Below are 19,956 nucleotides of genomic sequence, written 5' to 3' on the forward strand. Positions count from 1 at the left end.
CTAGGCTGGTTATTTTCTTGCATTGACAATATATATTTACAACCTGAGTTACATCAAATGGGTCTGAAGAATAATCATTAACTCCGATTGCACATGACATAAGTTTGAACCACAAGCAATGTCGATCAACTTTATCAAAAGCCTTTTATATATCCACGAAACACACAAATGTTGATTTCCGGGATATTTAATAATATTGCACATGGAATGATTTTTGTTTGTTGTTTAACGCACTCCGCAATATTCCAGCCATATATGACGGCGGTCTGTAAATAATCGAGTCTGGACTCTGGACCAGACAATCCAGTGATTGACATCATGAGCATCGATCTACGCATTTGGGATACGATAACATGCATCAACCAAGTCAGCGAGCCTGACCACCCGATCCATATAGTCGCCTCTTACGACAAGCAAAGTCGCCTCTTAGGACAAGCAAAGTCGCCTTTTACGGCAAGCATGGGTTGCTGAAGACCTATTCTACCCCGGATCATCACGGGTCAACGATCCACACCAAAACGTCAAACTGGCCACAACCTAAATATAAAAGTAATCAGTAGTTTAGGCAGAAGCATCACATATCTCTTCTGAGCATTTCATTTTAGTTGTCACTGTGACAAAGGTCATTCAGATCTGAAAAATAATATATGGTATTGATGATATGACATGAAAGATGATATAGGCGAAAGATGCAATTGTTTTACTGTTTAACGCCACACTCAAGGCGATGTTCAAGCTATATCAGGCGATGTTCAATCTATATGGCGATAGACTAAAAATGGTCGAATCTGGACCAGACGAACCAGTGCTTTAGCTTAGGGAAACGTCCCACGCCCACGGGGTACGATGACATACAATCAATCAGGTCACCAAGTCTGACCACCCAATCAATTGTGTCCCATCGGGGGGCAATTATAACCCGAAATAAGGGCGGTATATTTAAACCAATGAGCCGTGAAAAAGACACATTTGAATTGTATGGCCCTTCCACCTCCATGTTATAAACTAGAAAAATATTCGGTGAAATAGAAATGTAAAGTTTTCCCCAAATAAGTTATTATTTCCTATCGCAAATTAAACAAATAATTAACCAAATAAAAAATTAAAATCATATTTTCATTTTTAGGGCTTAAATTAACTTTATGTTTCATTCCCGATACACACAAGACACCGTAGCAGCACCAAGGACGTATATAGATTTATATATTTTCATTGATTTTGTGGCATGTTAGAAAATTCGATGCTCTTAAACGCTATTTCCTATTTGGGACTGTTTTTATTTTTTCAAATATTGGTGATGTTTTATTTTGATTTTTATTGGTAATATGTTTCACTAACACATTTTCGATCTTATTCAAGAAAAATGAAATTTGAACTTTAAAATGAATCGATAATATTACTTTTTTGTGTGTTTATATGTTCATCTGATGGTTATTTATTTTTTCATACCTGTCATAATGAAAATAATTGTGTGAGCGCGGTTTGCTTGGTCATACACCATCTACCGCTGAAATCCTCAAGTGCGTAAAGATTCCGATTTTCAAGTTAGGCAATATATTTCACGTTCGACCGTATAGAGATTAAATCAATAATATCAATATATTAAGTGACATTTATCTATATGTAGGTGGGGAAATTTTAGATTTGAAGATACTATAATTTTCCTCAAGAGGAGAGATAATGTGAAGAGACTGCGTCAAATATTGATGCATATTTGTTGTGAAGTTCGTTTCGAGTGTAAGTTCTTATTTTTATAGAACCTATTGACCTTTGACAGCAGGAGAACAAAACATTTCTACGGCGCATGCGTTATGTCGACTTCCTCCACGTGGGTACATTTCAATAACAAAACCTCAACTAGACAGCTAGAGAAGTATACCTATCAAGAAACATGGCAGAAAAAAGGCCACGTATGGAAGCTGACGGCAAAGAAGATGTGGACGGAAATACCAATCAGTCACATGGAACCTTCATGTTCAGTAACAAACCTTCACTGGAGGAAATGTAAGCTTGTAAATGTATCCTAGCTCTTCCGTTCAGCATTTTGATTCAGATTGTTGTACGGTCTGGGGGCTGTCTTAGACAAGTTTTCTCGAAATTTCCAAGGCTTTCTCCGTCTCAGATTGCTTTCAAGTCATAAGAATATAGGGTTGTTGTTTTTTATCTGAAACCGATCTCCCCCGTAATCACTTAAAACAATTACATTTAACCACCAAACAGGACCGAACGCAACACCAGATTTCAAGGCGTACGTAAATTTCAGTCCCGCACTCAAATGTACTGGGCGTTTATCCTGTCGACCACTAGATCTACCCTACTCTCTTGTATTATTATATAAGCGTGGAACAAAACCATCATGTTCGATCCAATTTTTAAATGAAATGAGTTTTAATGCAAGAAATACCATTAGAGATGAACGGTGAACACTTTCTATGTTTCACTTCTAAAGTTTATTGCATTTAAAGGGACGGACATCTTCCGTTCCATTGTTGGCTTCGCTGTGTGGAGCTCTATTGTTCTGCAGAAATTACAATTTTCTGCAAAGTACATTTCTGCACCAAGTGGGCATTTCTGCAATATCTTCTGTGACCGCAGAATCGCATCAAGGAATACAGTGAGGTGGATGGTATATATACACTTCTTTCAGATTTTTTTTGTTTATTTTTCAGCCGGAAGATATCGAGCAAGTTTGCAGATGATCGTGACTGGAACCAGTTCCATACCCCCAGAAACCTACTCCTTGCACTGACAGCGGAAGTTGGGGAGCTTACAGAGATATTGTAATGGTTACTTGTGTCATTATCCCTTCGGTGTAACTTTAGAAATTAATCTCTCATGGATAAGGAAGTCACACAAAACAATGACCATGAACTCTATGCAAGGAAATGGAATAACATCTGCAACATAAGTATTGTATGAAATAACAAACCGATAAGAAACTAATTGTAATTCTTAACTGTCCGAAGTCCCTTAATGTATTGATAGATTAATGTTAATTTTTGTTAATGCCTAAGATCATTGTGGCATGATCTTTGCAAGGTGTACCTGAATTCATGCACTGTGTTCGTTTTCTGTTGCAGCCAGTGGAAGGGGGAGGTGAAAGAAGGGCTTCCAGGTTTGTGTTTGGTTGCAAAACCAATATTCTTCCACTTTTTGGATTCAGTGGGAATTGGTACCCAGCGGCCCATGCAAGGTGACTCTATGATCTGGTGGTCAAACTTGGTGGCTTTATTGATAGCCTGTCAAAGTACCCTGACAGTGTGAATCGTTACTCATAACAACTGAATTGTCTGGTCGGGATTTGGTTTTTTACAAGCTGCCTCATATAGCTGGAATATTGCTGAGTACACGACCTGTAGGAAGGAGTTTCATAGGGGGCAGGGTGGGGGGCATCCTCAGTAGCATGGGGCCAAGTCCAAATTTACTACCCGTTTACCCGACCCTCTATGACCCGACCCTACCCAGGTAGCTTCTGTAGGTCTTAAGATTTACCGGAGTCCTGGCAAATGCTGCTTAGAATAACGCATAAAATGATCTGATCGATTCATGCATACACTGAAGTTGACAGAAGCAATATCTTTACAAACAAATAAAAGTCTGAAGGAATGCGTGCATTGTCAGAAAGAAATGCGAACATTTAACGACTCATTGTGTAACTGTTATCATTATTAAGCAATATATAAAGTTATTTAAGTGTTTGGGCTACATCAGAGTATTCTAGTTGTAACTCCTCGTTTTACTCTGATTGTGATCGTTGGTCCTTCAGCACTTGGGTTCAATTTGTACATGTCTGTAATCATGGTAATAGTATTGTTGGCTTTCCTCCCACGTCACATTAACACAAAGAAATGTTCTCAGCAGCATCTCAACTCTCTCCCCTTTAGTTTCAATGTTGATGATACACCGTCAGTGACAGATAAATGATTTACAAATGTGCTCTATGTACCACACTGATACTTGTTTTAATTGGTTCACAGATCCGCCAACTCTGACAAACAAAAAGTTTAAAAGAATATATCTGAATGGCTACATATTTTTACAGCTAACACATGTTGACAGGATGTAAACGTGCAGGGTTTCAGATCAGTTCATTTTCTTGAACTTTGACTGATTGGTATCCAAATTGTCCTCAAGATATTTTTTTAAATTTTGGTGATGGTTTTTAGAGTGAGTGAGTGGAAGTGAGTATGGTTTTACGCCGCTTTTAGCAATATTCCAGCAATATCACGGCGGGAGACACCAGAAATGGGCTTCACACATTGTACCCATGTCGGGAATCGAATCCGGGTCTTCAGCGTGACGAGCGAACGCTTTAACCACAAGGCTACCCGACCGCCCCAATGGTTTTTAGAAGGATGTCCTGACGTTTGCTAAAATCATGACAACTTCCTGATACTTGTCATCATCAAAATCACTGAAAGTGCATTCAATATGCTAGACTAGTAGAGCTGGGGCGGGTAACTCAGTTACCCACATCGTGTGGGTACTGAGTAGGACCCGGGGATCCACTGGACTACCCAGACTTGTGGTTAGTCACGTGATATATTGTTTAATGACCAAACTTATCTAGAACTCCATGGTTACACTACAAGTCACTGATGTTCCCATTTCTTCCTGACTATGCACCCATTCCTTCTGACTTTCATGTTTGAAATAAGATATAACTTCAGTCATCTTCAGTGTATGTATGACCAGATTGTTTTATACGTATACCTAAATATATGTTGCCAGGGCTGTTGTCAAACTATTCCCAATCGGACATTTTGAGACCTACAGCGGATACCTAGGTAATGGGTGGTTGGGTACCTGGGTAACAAATTTGGACTCGTCCCAGCCCTAAAGACTCGATGATGAGACTGATTTGTAAAGCATAACAATATGCAATGGTCATGTAACCTTTCGAAAAAAAAAAAAATCAACGTCAATTTGTCTATTTTGTTTGTTTTAACAGCATTTAGTCATTTGGTGTTAATTCTCCATCTTCCTACTATGAGTTTTCTCCATAAAATATATGAGTGAGTGAGTAGGGTGTTACGCCGCTTTTAGCAATATTCCAGCAATATCACAGCAGGGGACACCAGAAAAGGGCTTCACACATTGTACCCATGTCGGGAATCGAACCCGGGTCTTCGGCGTGACAAGCGAACGCTTTAACCACTAGGCTACCCGACCACCCCCAATAAAATATACGAAACAAGCATTTCTATATATAGTAACACCAGGAATTGTTCTTCAGATTTCTCCGAGGCCGAAAAACGTCATGTTGGACAGGAAATGAGTGATGTGTTGCTATACCTGGTCCGCTTAGCCGATAAATGTCACGTCGACCTCACAGCAGCCGTAGTGGACAAGATTAAGCTCAACGGCAAAAAGTACCCAGCTGACAAAGTATATGGAAAAAGCAACAAGTATACAGATTATGACAACAGTAACCATGGCGATAGCTGATGTTGGCTGATTCCGACATCAGTTGTAGTTGACCTTTGAATCATACAGAGCAGTTGTGAGAGCCCATGTGTCATGTCACAATCTCATTGAAATCAGGTATTAGTTCTCGCTGCCACTAAACACAGATCTGAGGACATACATCTACGGGTCGCGTCAGAACGAACTTTCATCCCACCAATCCGAGCGTCGCTTACAATATTATTAAACATATTATTATACAGGGTTTTCCAAATAACATTTACGGGCTGTTAGACTGATTCTGTCAAAATCATTGTCAATCACTTGGTTCAATGAGATAAACATTTTAACAGAAAAGACTTTTCATAGCTCACGGAAGTACTGCCATATAATCTCGGCCATCAATAAGACATTTCAGAATGTTCTTTTGTTCAGTTTTCATATTTTGAATCGAGACTTTTGTCAAAATATTTTTCAAAGCCTAGTCTGGAATGGAAGTCACATTAGTGTAAAACAAGTGGCTTTCTGGTTAATGTTGACTTCTTGTTAGTCATATCTTTGGTCGGTCAAAGTTTGCGAAAGGTCGTTCTTATGTGATCTGTAACAGAGTGTTTGAAGATCTTTTTATAGTGATAGTGAGAACTGAGATCCTATCTTAATAAGATTGGTCCATTGAGCCACCAAGATGATAGTACCAGTCAACATCACCACAAATTGTCTTCTCAATGACTTCTTATTTGTTGTTGACTTGTGTTTTAAGTCTTTGAAATAAAGATATATATTTTCAAATTTCTTAGGTTATGTTATCTCTTGATCATATATATTTGTTTGGTTAACATATATCATCTTTGTTGAGTACTATTGTGGTATTCAAGTCACAAAGTACTGGCCTGAGAAAACAGTGTTTATGGAAATACTATAGTATTCATCAAAATGATATTGTCAATTTAACAAGAAAATGATATGGCGAGAATGTGAACCCAAGTCTTTGAATCCACGTTGACCGACTCAGTGGTCTAGTGGTAGAACGTCCGCCCTGAGTTTCGATCCCCGGCCACGTCATACCAAAAGACATTAAAAGATGGTACTTGTTGTTACCCTGTGTGGCGCTCGGCATTAAGGGACTAAACAAGGACTGGCCGGCACGGAGTCAGTATACTGTGTCTGAGTGGGGTATTCATGTTAAACTGCGGCATGGTGTCTCAGTGAGCTAGCACAATAAATTGGCATTAGTCCGGACTAGTACAAGCAGCCACACACACACACACACGTCACTATATAAGTGCAATAATCTTGGACGCGACGTTAAACCCAATTTCACTTCACCTCACCTTGAATCTATGTGATGATTTGGGCATCTACCATTCTACACACATGGAGACACTTGATGATGCTGGTAGGCCTCCAGCACTAGTGTTGACAAGCTGAGGATGGATCAGGTCGTTACAGGATCAGGTCGTTACAGGATCAGGTTGTTACAGGATCAGGTCGTTACAGGATCAGGTCGTGACAGGATCAGGTCCTTACAACATGTGACCTGACTCATTGTGTTTCATTGTAAATTCATGCTAGTCTGCTAGCCCGCGACCACTGGGGTGAGGTGAGGTGAGGTTAAATGGGTTTTAACATCGCTTTCAAGATTATTGTACTTATATTCTCGTTTATGAAGAACGAGAAACCTTGAACATTCAATTGAAAACTTATGATCGGAAATAGTAACATGCATAATTTGTTTTAATAATGACAACATTGGTGTATTATAATAACTTTATTGATCATTTACAACAATAATGGCTGTAGTCATGGCAACTTCCAAACTTTTGGGAATTGTAATCTATCAGACTGTCATTCAGGTGATGTTTCTGACAGATCACGATCTGAAAATACTATGATGAAAGTGTATCCCCTCGATAAGCCGACCCCTTCTACATAATCTTCTTTCTGGTCCTCAAAATTCGGCTTATGTGCAGACATATATGGTATAACAACGTGCATGCATGTGTGTGTGTGTGGTTGCTTGTACTTGTCCGGGCTAATCACAATTTTCTCGTGCTAGCCCACTGAAATACCATGCCACAGTTGCCACATGAATACCCCACTCAGACACAGTATACTGACTCCGAGCAGTCATTGTTTTAGTCCCTTAATGCTGAGCGCCAGGCAGGGTAACAGAAAGTACCATATTATAACGTCTTGGTATGACGCAGCTGGAAATCGACCCCCGACCTTTAAATCTCTGGCCAGAGGTTTGACCACAGATGAACTCAAAAGTCCATTGATGGTTTAGTAGTTGTTATTGAGTATAGAATTAGGCGTTATTTAAACCAGTTCAAAGTGCTTTAATTTTCTACAAATTCGATTTTGTTTTTTTGTTTAACGCCACGCTCAGCAATATTCAAGCTATATGCAGCACTCTGTGTAAATAATTGAGTCTGGACCAGACAATCCAGTGATTGACGTCATTGACATCATGAGGATCATGAGCATCAACCAAGTCAGGGAGCCTGACCACCCGATCCAGTTAGTCGCCTTTTACGACAAACATAGTCACCTTTTACGTCAAGCATGGGTTGCTGAAGACCTATTCTACCCTGGATCTTCATGGGTCCTACAAATTGAAACTGAATAAAACTGACAACTGTAAACATAGTAAACATAACATGATCCATTTGTTAAGGCGCTGTGGAAGAAGAAAAGTGTCATCATAGAGGCTTAAGGGTTTAACAAGCAGTCTTCAGTGTCAACTATCCATAAGCAAGGCGGGAACACTTCACTTCTTCCCTGGGTGTGCAATGTGTAACACATAGTTTCACTAGACTAACGGGGGGCACGGGCGGCCCAGTCGTCTGAGGCGCCGCGATTGGCTGTGCAGAGTTGCGTCCCTTGGGCATGCCAGAAACCTATGATTGTGGGATCGAATCCTGCTTCGCCCCAATTATGTTTCTAGGTTTGTCAGCACCATACCCGTGCTCGTGGGTTTCACCGAAGTGGTAAACGTCTTAGACCTGCATCTCTTCGGGCTTTCCTCCCACATTAAGCTGACACGCCACGATATAACTGGAATAATGTTAAAAGCGGCGTTAAACCCAACTCACTCACTCACTCATTAGACTAACGACGGAAGTGATGCAAATGTGGATCTGACGCAGAGTGGCCTAACACACTTCCAGCAGACATACCAATTAAGAAACAAGACCAGACATACAACATTTTGCAAAATTTTAATCACTGAGGCAATGCTGTGACTATAATAAATGGCCTGTTCTTAAACATGGCACATTCACTTGTCATTTTTGTGTGGATTCAGACAGCATAAACCATCACTGCCAATAACAGGAAGTTGTCATTTGTTTGAAGACTTATCACAGATCATGGATATCAAGGATTAACAATACTGTAGCAAATTATACATAGGTTCATCTAGTAAACAACCAAACAGCGTTATTCAATACAGCTGACTTCAGACGGCAGTTGTGGGAGGATTAATACATCAAAATGTGAGACAAACATTCAAATCAAAATCATGAACAAAAAGCACACTTGATGAACTCTACAAATGAGTTGATATTTAGTATGTGTATTACTGGCATATATACTGTTGGTATAGATATATAGTATAAACAAATACACATTCAACTCAGTATTATACAGAATGTACAAAATAAGGAAAAAGCAAAAATGGAAGATAATGTGTTAGTATTTACCTAGGATTTGAATACCCATGTAACTATATACAAAAAATAAACATTTGAAATTTCGCATATCTTTCTCCAAATATTTGGATAATAAAAGACAAATCTGTCTCCTCCTTGCTCCTCTACTTCTTCTTCTTCTTCCCACCACCACCCTTCTTCTTCTTCTTCTTGGACTTGAGGGCTTTTCGGACTTTGAATGACCTCCAGAATGCCTGGACGGTTGTGGCGGCCTTGACCATGAGAGCAAGCTCTCTCTCGGCCTTCTCCCGTTTCTCCCGGGCCAGTCTCCTCTCCTCCATGATCTGCAAGTACTCGGCCTCCAGGGTCTTGAAGCGTTCCTCCAACTCGTTCAGCTGTTTCTTCTCCTCGGTGTAGATGGCATCAATCTCCTCAAACTCATCCTGGAAAAAGGAATTTGAATTGAACAATTTGGTGTAGACTGTTTGTTTCTTACAGCAGTTTTCACAGTTGAAGATGGTTCCTTGACATTTGCTGCTGTAGAATAGGGACCACTAAACGTGTAGGGACTGTCGTAATCATTAACTTATTCCCTTCGGTTCATGAAAAGGACACCTTGACTTTCATGTTCATTTCAAACATGTCGAGTAGAATCTACTAAAACTATCAAAAGACAATTTGTGGCAAGTGAGACTTTAAAATATTGGGCTCTGTGTTTTTTTAAAAATACAAGCTCCAGAGACACAAGAATTTGCTGGCGTCATCATTGACTAATTCCTTCATATTCAAGTTTATATATATTCATATATAAGTCCTCCATATTGCCCACATTGCCATCTCAAAATAAGTTTCTCATATCTGTAAGTTTGTTGGCTAATATCATTGAACAGCCAATAATGTTCAAAATATTTGTAACACTTGTTTCTCTTGTTAAAATGTGGAAAAACATTTCTGATCAATTTAAGAAAATTCACCTGTCGTTCACCCATGTCCTGGTCATATTTCTGAATCCAGTTCTCCACTTCAGTTTCAATCTTGAACTTTTTCTGTAAATAAATAAATCATTTAATCAGAGTTGCAGATAATAGTAAGTTGTTATTTCGATTTTAAGATGAGTGAGTGAGTGAGTATGGTTTTACGCTGCTTTTAGCAACATTCCAGCAATATCAGGGCGGTGGACACCAGAAATGGGCTTCACACATTGTACCCATGTCAGGAATCGAACCCGGGTCTTCAGCGTGACGAGCGAACGCTTTAACCAAAGGCTACCCGACCGCCCCCGATTTTAAGATGAAACATGCTCATTAGGTTACCATGGTTACCAGTCTTGAAATTAAAGTTGAACCACCAGTCTTCGATCATATTTCTTAACAGGACAGACAGTTTTTTAAATAGGTCTAGATAGAGAGGGGGTTAATAATGGGTGTAAATGGTATGTGTTTAATAGGATTGAATACAAAATATTGCAATATATAAGATAGCTACGCAATATATCACAAAGAACAATGAAGAATGGACGATGCTATATTTAGGGGGTAGGGAGTAAAAAATATTTGTCATTGTTTTAAAGTGTGTGCATGTTATCAGAAATGAGTGGGCCACTGTAACTTGATAATGCCCTCATATTACTTGATGACGGGCCATTATCACACTCGTTAGGTGACGTCACATTGATGTTCAATAGTGACGTCATCTGGTTTGTTCTACGACATATCCATATTTGTAAAAGTGGGTCAATGACATACGTTGTGTGTTGATTGCAGTAAATGTTTCAAAACCAATAATGTTGTTTATATTTATTTGATAACAAATTCTTTCCATTTTAGCTATAATAATGGTAACACTATTTTTTAGGGCATCATCATTTGCAGAAGCCCTTGATCTTTTCAACTGCCTCCTTCGTCGGGCAGTTAATGGAAGACCTCAGGCTTCTTCAAATGATAATGCACTAAAAAATAGCATTACCCTTACAATAAACAACTCCCCCTCATCGTTTATTTCATAAATAGACAAATAAATAGCCAGTGTTCAAAATAAGGGAGTCCTTGAGGTCTATGTTATCTGAATCTTGGGACCCATTATGTTTTTTAACTATGTAACACAAAGTCTTGTAAACTTAGTTTTGAACACTAGCAGATGAATGGATTAGGGTTGGTTGGTTTGTTGTTTAACGCTGCACTCAGCAATATTCCAGCTATATGATGGCGGTCTGTAAATAATCCAATCTGGACCAGATAATCCAGTGATTGACACCATGAGCATCAATCCAGGCAATTGGGATCGATGACATGCATCAAACAAGTCAGCGAGCCTGACCACCAGAACCCGTTAGTCGCCTTTTACGACAAGCATAGTCGCCTTTTACTGCAAGCATGGATTTCTGAGGACCTATTCTACCCCGGATCTTCACTGGTTCTTGGCGCTGGGGTTACTGGATTAGGGGATACAGTAACTGCAGCTAGCGTCCGCCCCTGTATCTGGAGAATGAAAAAGCAGGTAGTGAGGCAGAAAGTGTTTGTCACACACTGCCAATGACCTTCACCTTTCGGAGTTCCTGCTCGCTCTCCCGGTGTTCCATGGTGAGGTTCTGCAGCTGTGTTCGCAGCTGGTTAATCTCCTGCTGCAGCTTCTGCCTCTTTCCCTCACTGTTCTTCACATCAGCAGCTTCTTGTTTCTCTGCTTCTGTCTTCACCCGACGGATGTGCTCCTCGGAGAACTTTTCTATCTGATGCAGGTCGGCCTGGAGTCGCCGGATGACATCGTTCTTCTTGCGGATCTGAAAGAGTTCATTTCAACTGTTCAACCATTCATTACCTCTAGACATATTTACAGATAATCCATTGAGAAATATTATGAAACTAATCAGGTACTTTGATAATTAAATATTACTTTAAGCACATACTTTTAACATCTGAACATGAAATATCAAACATCTGTGAAATTACGTATAACTAATGATTGATCAGTTCAAACAACCAATTATAACTTATGACCCTTGATGTTTGTTTACATTGTAATCTACTCTCAACATGCATACCAGTCCTATACATGCTTTGTAAGCATGGCGCCACCTTCTCTAGTGGAGTTTAAAACAAGTCACTTTAGGCTCAAACTTCATAGGCTTAAAACATTTGGTAATCTCCATGAATTACACCACTAACCTGGTGTTTGAACCGCACACAGTAAGATATCAGCGTTAGTATCCTCTGACCCCTTTCTCCTGAGAAATTAATTACACATCTACAAGCACAAATTACTGTATGCCCACTCCAGCGGTAGAAACTAACAGTTTGAATCCACTAGTCCTTATAATTATAACATGCAGCAAAACCTTCAAAAAGGCCAAATTGCTGCTAGTACTTATGATACCTTAACTATTGGGCAGTTTGACAAGGAGAGCCAATTTCTAACCCTGCCATTCACAAAAGACTGATTTTACAATAATGGACCATAATATCACAAACACGGCACTTAAAACGATGCTACCATCAATGCCCATAAATTCTAAAGGAAGTAAAGCATCAGCCACATACCTCTTCATCCTTGTCATCTGATGCAGCCTTCAATTCTGTCTCCATTTTCTCAATCACAATTGCATTATTTCTTTCTCTTTGTGATATTTGATCCAGGTATGCCATCCTTTCTTTCTCCTCTCCCGGTGTGGTTAAAAGCTTGCCAAGAAGTATTTCCTTCAGCTCATGAAGATTCCTACACAGAGCCTTACAATCAATATCCCTTTTCTTGAACTCCACAGTAACTGCATTCATGGCTGTGGGATTGATGCTGAAACATCGTAGAATGTTCTTGCAAGAGCTGCTCAGCTGATGAGCCACATAGGTCAGGCTTCTCCTCATGTTTTCAGTCTGGCTGTCGATGCTGGCAAATGAACCAGCACTTGATGCGCTCGACGGTCGTACCATCGACTCTCCTTGGGTTTCTTCCCTATCAAGCTCATCCTGACCTTCCTCTACTGCCTGTGTAGAATGGCTCTTCCCACTCCGGAGCCGTTTAGCCAACTGCTGATCCAAGAGATCGCGTATCTCCTGATAACTTCCCTGGATTCGATAATGTTGTTCTAGGAGTTCAATCAGCTCTTGACCAAAAGAAATGCGAAACCTATCAAGGTTCTGAAGGATATGAGGGAGCAAAGTGATGACTTCAACTCTTCGGATAGTTTCCTCAAATACTGTCATAACCCTCTGGGCCTCAATGGTTGACAACTTTTTCCTGGTAGGCTCAAGAGCCCGAGATGGATCAATCTTAAGGCCTTTCCTAAATCTAGCCTGTGGTGCCATGGTTGGTGGGGGTCTTGGGAGTGTCTGTGCCTGAAGTCGAATCTGTAATGTTGGTTCCACTTGTGGCTGAGTAACTGTAACCACATCAGTGACGGTCATTGCCGCTGCCATCTTGAATGTTTTGTGCAAAGATCCCTATGTCAGACAACACTTCTTAAAATAATGGCTCATACTTTACTCAAGATGGAAACTTGTGCCTTGGCGTTATATCTTTGCGTTCCTGCGTTCACATGTTACTCTCTCGTGCCTGTACATCTGCAGTCTCCACTGGCATCGTTCTTACTGCACCTACCAGCATACAACCAACTAACTACCTATGTTGATTATCTTGCGTCCCATGGCAACAAATAATCCAGAATCATTCCGAAATGAATGATTGCATATTGAAAGAGGAGGATATATTAACATGAGATATCGCTATTGTATATCTTCCCTTTTCAAAACATTATAGTTTAGTGTATATTTGACTTGTTTTCAATAAGCATATCAAATACAAACCACTCCGCCGTTGTTACCGGACTATTTTCCAGAAGCGGAAATGCATCGGTCGGCAAGTTCAAGGCCACGAGGTCAGGGGTCGTTCAAAATGGCGGAGGTGTTCGAAAGCCCCCTTATCAATGTTCGCAGTGATCATGGGAGGCGTCGGACACACAGTATCAGTAAGATAACATCAACGTGTATATTTTTGTATGTCATGTAGCCTATCTGTATTTCGTGCCAGTTTTTCATATAGGTGAACATGGGTTATCTGTTAGTCGTCACTATATAGATCTAGTTTGCCTTGTTTACAATATATTTGACAGTGAAAATAGTGATAACTGGGGATGACAGATAACTTTCCCGACAGTTTCAGTACTATTTGTAATCATAGTTAGGAAATGATGTTACTAACTCTTCAGCAAAGTAGTTATTACTTATTCGTGTCATTTTTATAACACTTTGCGGCTTGCGTTAGTACTTGGAGTGAGTACTGGAATTAAACCAACAATGTCTCTCTCTGAGCTTTCTAATGTAGCAGGGCGTGGAGTCATCCCAAAGATGACATCCTTACCTTGTCAGCTTGCTGACGGGGTTAACCTCTTTGGTCATATGGACAAGGTGTCCAACTTCTGATCAGAAGGTCTATGGTTCGAATCCCATCACAGGACTCGGACATTTTATGGCCGCTACACTAACATATGGCACTATTATCAGTATTACAATGTCTAGGATGAGTGATGCTCATTGTAAAATGTTTCCATATCATTCCAATCTTAGGTAAAATATTCCATCAATGCAACAGAATTAATTTACAGTGAAAGCACAATGTTGTGAAACAATACTGAGGGTCATAGGATATAAAAAGGTGTCCATTTGACTCCAAATGAGAACGATGAATTGCAAAATAACTCGAAATCCAGAAAAGTGTATGAAACATCAATACGGTACTTGACCATGAATCCCCTGTATCCAACAAAATCTGAATTTTGTTTATTTTAAGGCCCATGACAGATGTAGGTAAAGCATTCAGAAAACATTGGTTTTGTATGAGAACCTCGTCTAGAGCCGATGGGGTCCGACAGTCAAGACGTTGACCATGTTGACCCTAGCTACATCACGTGATGTAGGGTCATGTCTTGACCGTTGTACCTCTTTGCAGCAAACTGTGCAGAAAATGATGATGATCTGTGTGCCTTGTTAGATGATCAAAAATTGAATGTGAAAAAACAAAAATGAATGATGCAGAAAAAGTGACAACAATCTAGTTTCTTTGAAATGTGGCGTACCACTATGCTACTCATGTATCTTATCTGGAAGGAAAATAGAATATAAATCAAATGAATTGATCATCGCATGCATAGTGTTTCAATGTATGACAAAACGTTTGCAGCTACAAGTGCGCCTTTGCCTCTCAGCATTATTTACAATAAAAAATAATTGAAGATTGTTATTTCTTGATGTTTATGTATAATTCGTCTCTAAATGTGAATAGCATTTGAAAGTAACAGAGTTATACAAGTTTCTGGCAGCATGGGCCAATCATGTTCTCTGTATGGAAAGAGACCAATCCCTAACATATTTTGAGCTTACTTGGTTGTTGTTGATTTTGGAGTCACGCATGAAAACCTTAATTCATTTGGAGATCTTTTTACCCAAAGTGTTATAACCAAGATCAGATCTTTGTTTTCCAACCACTGAGGACATCCCATTACGGGTTATGTCAGGTTTTATGCTGCTTTTAGCAATGTTCCAGCAGGGGACACCACAAATGGGCTTTAGTACAGGGATAGAACCCGGGTCTTCAGTGTGATGAGCAAACACTTTAACCACTAGGCTACCCCACCGCCCTTACTATTCCCCTGCAAAGGTCATGGAAATGTGTTGGTTTGTCTCAGTGGTGAGAATGGTATGTGTGTAAGTCATGTTACATGATCATCGGGTGGCTACAATATAGGATGTTACTGATCAGTGGTGAGAATGGTATGTGTGTAAGTCATGTTACATGATCATCAGGTGGCTACAATATAGGATGTTACTGATCAGTGGTGAGAATGGTATGTGTGTAAGTCATGTTACATGATCATCGGGTGGCTACAATATAGGATGTTACTGATCAGTGGTGAGAATGGTATGTGTGTAAGTCATGTTACATGATCATCGGGTGGCTACAATATAGGATGTTACTGATCAGTGGTGAGAATGGTATGTGTGTAAGTCATGTTACATGATCATCAGGTGGCTACAATATAGGATGTTACTGATCACGTGGCCTTGTGTTGGGGTCCTGTGAAGATTCCGGGTTAGAATAGGTCTTCAGCAGCCCAAGCTTGTCATAACAGGCGACTAAAGGGATCAGGTGGTCAGGCCTGGTGACTTGGTTAATGCATGTCATCATATCCAAATTGCGTGGACCGATGTTCATCATGTCAATCATTGGACTGTCTGGTCCAGACTTGATTATTTACTGACCTTAGTCATATAACTGGAATACTGCTGAGTGCGGTATAAAACAACAAACAAAACTCACTCACTCACTCACTCACTCACTCACTCACTCACTCACTCACTCACTCACTCACTCACTCACTCACTCACCCACTCACCCACTCACCCACCCACCCACTCTTTCTAATATCAGCTAATCATGCAGTCATGCTTGTGACAGATTTAAGATTTCAATTCAAACTTATTTCAGATTCGGATAATTGTAATATGTAGACATGCTATTTATAGATGTCTCCATGGTCTATGTTGTGTAATGAGTCAGTGGTCATGGTGAGATGTATCCTTCCTGAGCCCGCTGTTTCCTGGTATCCATTGCCTGCAGTTTCCATGGTTACAAGATGATTTTCAAATTGAAACACAAAGGTTAACCAAGAAATTGGTACATACAGCATATAAACAGAACTGTAACAAGTGTTATATTTGGGATAACACTTTCTTAGTAAAGTACGGGGCACGTGTGGCCCTGTCCTCTAAGGTGTCGCGATTCACTGTGCAGAGTCTCGTCCCTTGGGCACGCCAGAAACCTATGATTGTGGATTCGAATCCTGGTTGCCCCAGTTATGTTTGTAGGTTTGTCAGCACCATACCCATGCCCGTGGGTTTCACCGAAGTGGTAAACGTCTGAGACCTGCATCACTTCGGGATTTCCTCCCACATTAAGCTGACACACCGCGATATAACTGGAATACTGTTAAAAGCGGTGTTAAACCCAACTCACTCACTCTCTCTTAGTAAAGTAGAGATTCTTGTACTTGTTTGGGGTTGGGTCACTTCCGGGAAATGAAACCACACTGCCAGAGTGAGGCACCTTATCGCCAGCACACAAAGTCAGCGATCTAACTCACTCAGCCACCGAGCCTTCCACAAAATGAAAGTCTGACAACTGGTAGTCTAGATCACGTATTGTGTACCCCTCTGACAAGTGTTCATTAGTAATTAGAGAAACAAGAAAAAAATCGAGAAAGAGTGAGTCAAGCATCTGTTTTCAAAATGAAGTGCTGAACATGCTGAAACAAGTATATGTGTTTGTTGTCAGATGTGACATGAAAGTTGGCAAAAAAACCATGTTATAGTGATTCCTAACTGTGAATTATATTTCAAAAGTACATTGATACAAACATAAGAATGTATGTTACTATTTGTGTCTTTCTTCATGTAAGTTAATACTTTTTTTATCAGATGTTAACAAAAAGGGATAAAATGTGCAAAACAGGCCGAATTGAATTTCTGCACAGAGTTATTGGAATGTCACTGCGTAGACAAGAGGTCACCCTGACTGTTGATCTAGTTTTACTTAAAATGTTTTTTATAGATGTATATAGAATACTAAATGAACTCCTGTGTAATCCCAATGTTTTTAAACAAGTGAATAGTCCTGGTATCTAATGGGTGAAAGTTTCGAGAATCTCCTGATCAGCAATCTTTTAGGCTTAACATTTTACACAGGCTTAACATGGTGTACCTATGGGACCAGTCATCCATGAAGTACAGAGCTCCAGTAACTTTTTGCGCAAATAAGTTTCTTAAGGGTTTCTATTTCAATTGGGTTATTACATTTTACGCAAATACACTGGACAGGATTTCACAAGCTGATTGTTCATATAAACCCCCCAATCTTCGGTCCCATGATGTGTGAGCCCATTCACCTCACATGATCCCACCAATGACACAGGTTACCATAATGTTAACACACTTCAGCTTCAGAAATTTATTTATTTTATGACAGGTCAGTGTCTGAAACTCAGCAGAATAAAGTGGGAGCCTTAAGGGCCAGCACATTTAAAAAAAATGTAGGCCAAGTGGAAAAACTGCAGGCTGCACGGGCCTGCTGAAATTTAAACAATCAGCCCAAGAACAAATCTGTCGGCCTCGGGCCTACAGGCCGATGTCTATTTCAAACACTGGTTGAAAGAGTTACCGATCGAAGTGGCCAATAGATGGCCTAACTTGTATGGATTCAGTCACAAAGCCCGTAACTGTCCTTTGGAATACCCAGTAGGGCTGCAACGAATACACTATGAGGCGAATACGATTCATATCACGAATATAGGGTAACGAATACGAATATTAATTCACAATTACAATAACAAGTCAGCAGATTATGTATTATTTATTATATTCAGTGAAACAATAACATCATAATGTATTTGACATGGTTTGTTAATTATTGATAAATTATACATTTATATACTGCACTTATCCAGGTACTAGTGTCTGCTCAAATGCGACAATGACCAGTGAAAACAATACTAGCAAATAATATATTATTAGAGTGTTGTCATTGAAAGAAATCTATGCATATAATATGTTGTTATGGATATTTTTAGGTACAGGGTATGTAAATATACATGATAGCATATTCATAAATATTCAATTCTAGTGGCCATGAATAACAAATTCAATTCATGAATGGTTACGGTTCAATTCACCGAATACGAGAGTGAATCGAAACAGCCCTAATACCCAGTGTTAATTTTTTTCAATTTTTCAAGATTAGAAGACACATTCTGACTATCACTTTCATGATCTGATAATCGACGCTCTGATCAAATGCTGATTGTTCGGATAAAGGGACGTTCTGACATGGCCTGTAATGGGATGTCCGCTAGTCTTTGTTTAGCGTCAGCAAGAACTAAGATGTGATTTTAATGAGATTGACCATCACTGGACTTTACTTGTCCCCAGCACAATAGTAGTCTCGGGCCTGCGGAATAGAGTAAGGTCATTTAAGTAAATATGATATTAAGTGTGTTATTTAATCTCCACGTCATCATGTGCGCGATGTGCTGGCCTAAGCTGCTTTAGTTGCAGGGATCTGTGTGGACCTGCTCAGAGGCCGATATTCAGCCCAATTCTGCAGCCAATGTCTGTACAAATTCTCAAATTGGAATTACCAATTTCCAAAGTACATGTAATGTTTTTGGGGTATCGTACCTGGGTACCCTTGTTTGGATGATATAATATGCTGTATTCAACGTAAGAAGCGCCCAGGGCGCTCTCAAAATTAGAAATAGGGGGCTCTTATTAGAATATAATTTTTGTGAAAGGGTTGAAAGATCGTAAATTTCTTGGTTTATTCTGACAGCCAGAAATGATACAAAAGAAAAGTCTGTGTGTATTATACCATGTTATACACGACAGATACATTTTTAAAGAATTTAATTGCCCGTAATTAAGGGTGCATATAACACACGAGTGCGTATTATACATGAATAAATAAGTCTTGTGTACATAGATCTATAGGAAGATTGCTAATTGGGATTGTTCACAAGCCAATATATCGCTATGGGCGCTTATTAGAGCGGGGCGCTTATTACGTCAAATACGGTTATATGATTTACAGGTCAGACCAGAATAGAAGTGTCTTAAAAAGTGTCTGTGACCTCAAACAAGTTACAGCTATCCAAACTAAAATATAAACAACAAAATTTAATTACTACAATATTTTAATCAATTATAATTGATTATGATTAAAAATCACAACTTGGTTACAATACTTTCTGCTTATCCACTAGAGTTCAAAGATAAATAAGTTAGTGGCACAGAAAACCTCTCCCCAACCTCTCCCCGTGCGGTGACGTTGTCATAAATTATTAAGTATACGAAGTCTAAAAATA

General features: G+C 39.6%; 3 protein-coding genes across 3 annotated transcripts in view; 2 read left to right on the forward strand and 1 right to left on the reverse strand.

Annotated features, from left to right (window-relative positions):
• Nucleotides 1-1,814: 1,814 nt before the first annotated feature.
• On the forward strand, nucleotides 1,815-6,147 carry LOC139455289 (dCTP pyrophosphatase 1-like). The gene is made up of 4 exons (XM_071236841.1): nucleotides 1,815-2,004; nucleotides 2,670-2,780; nucleotides 3,081-3,115; nucleotides 5,237-6,147. The coding sequence occupies exons 1-4, from the start codon at nucleotides 1,892-1,894 to the stop codon at nucleotides 5,446-5,448; spliced, it is 471 nt and encodes a 156-aa protein (XP_071092942.1). The 5' UTR covers nucleotides 1,815-1,891; the 3' UTR covers nucleotides 5,449-6,147.
• Nucleotides 6,148-8,655: 2,508 nt separating this feature from the next.
• On the reverse strand, nucleotides 8,656-13,659 carry LOC139455291 (dynein regulatory complex protein 10-like). The gene is made up of 4 exons (XM_071236842.1): nucleotides 12,593-13,659; nucleotides 11,602-11,835; nucleotides 10,034-10,105; nucleotides 8,656-9,502 (listed from the first exon to the last, which is right to left on the reverse strand). Exons 1-4 carry the CDS (start codon nucleotides 13,463-13,465, stop codon nucleotides 9,224-9,226), a joined length of 1,458 nt encoding a protein of 485 aa, XP_071092943.1. The 5' UTR covers nucleotides 13,466-13,659; the 3' UTR covers nucleotides 8,656-9,223.
• Nucleotides 13,660-13,929: 270 nt separating this feature from the next.
• LOC139456145 (two pore calcium channel protein 1-like) overlaps nucleotides 13,930-19,956 on the forward strand; it is a 37,362-nt gene continuing 31,335 nt past the window's right edge. Inside the window, exon 1 of the mRNA XM_071237688.1 lies at nucleotides 13,930-14,013. Coding sequence (XP_071093789.1) covers nucleotides 13,941-14,013 — 73 coding nt within the window. The 5' untranslated portion in view covers nucleotides 13,930-13,940. The remainder of the gene's footprint in view (nucleotides 14,014-19,956) is intronic.

Source organism: Haliotis cracherodii, unplaced genomic scaffold, assembly GCF_022045235.1.
Source record: "Haliotis cracherodii isolate W230 unplaced genomic scaffold, xgHalCrac1.p SCAF_11, whole genome shotgun sequence".
Classification (NCBI taxonomy): Eukaryota; Metazoa; Mollusca; class Gastropoda; order Lepetellida; family Haliotidae; genus Haliotis; species Haliotis cracherodii.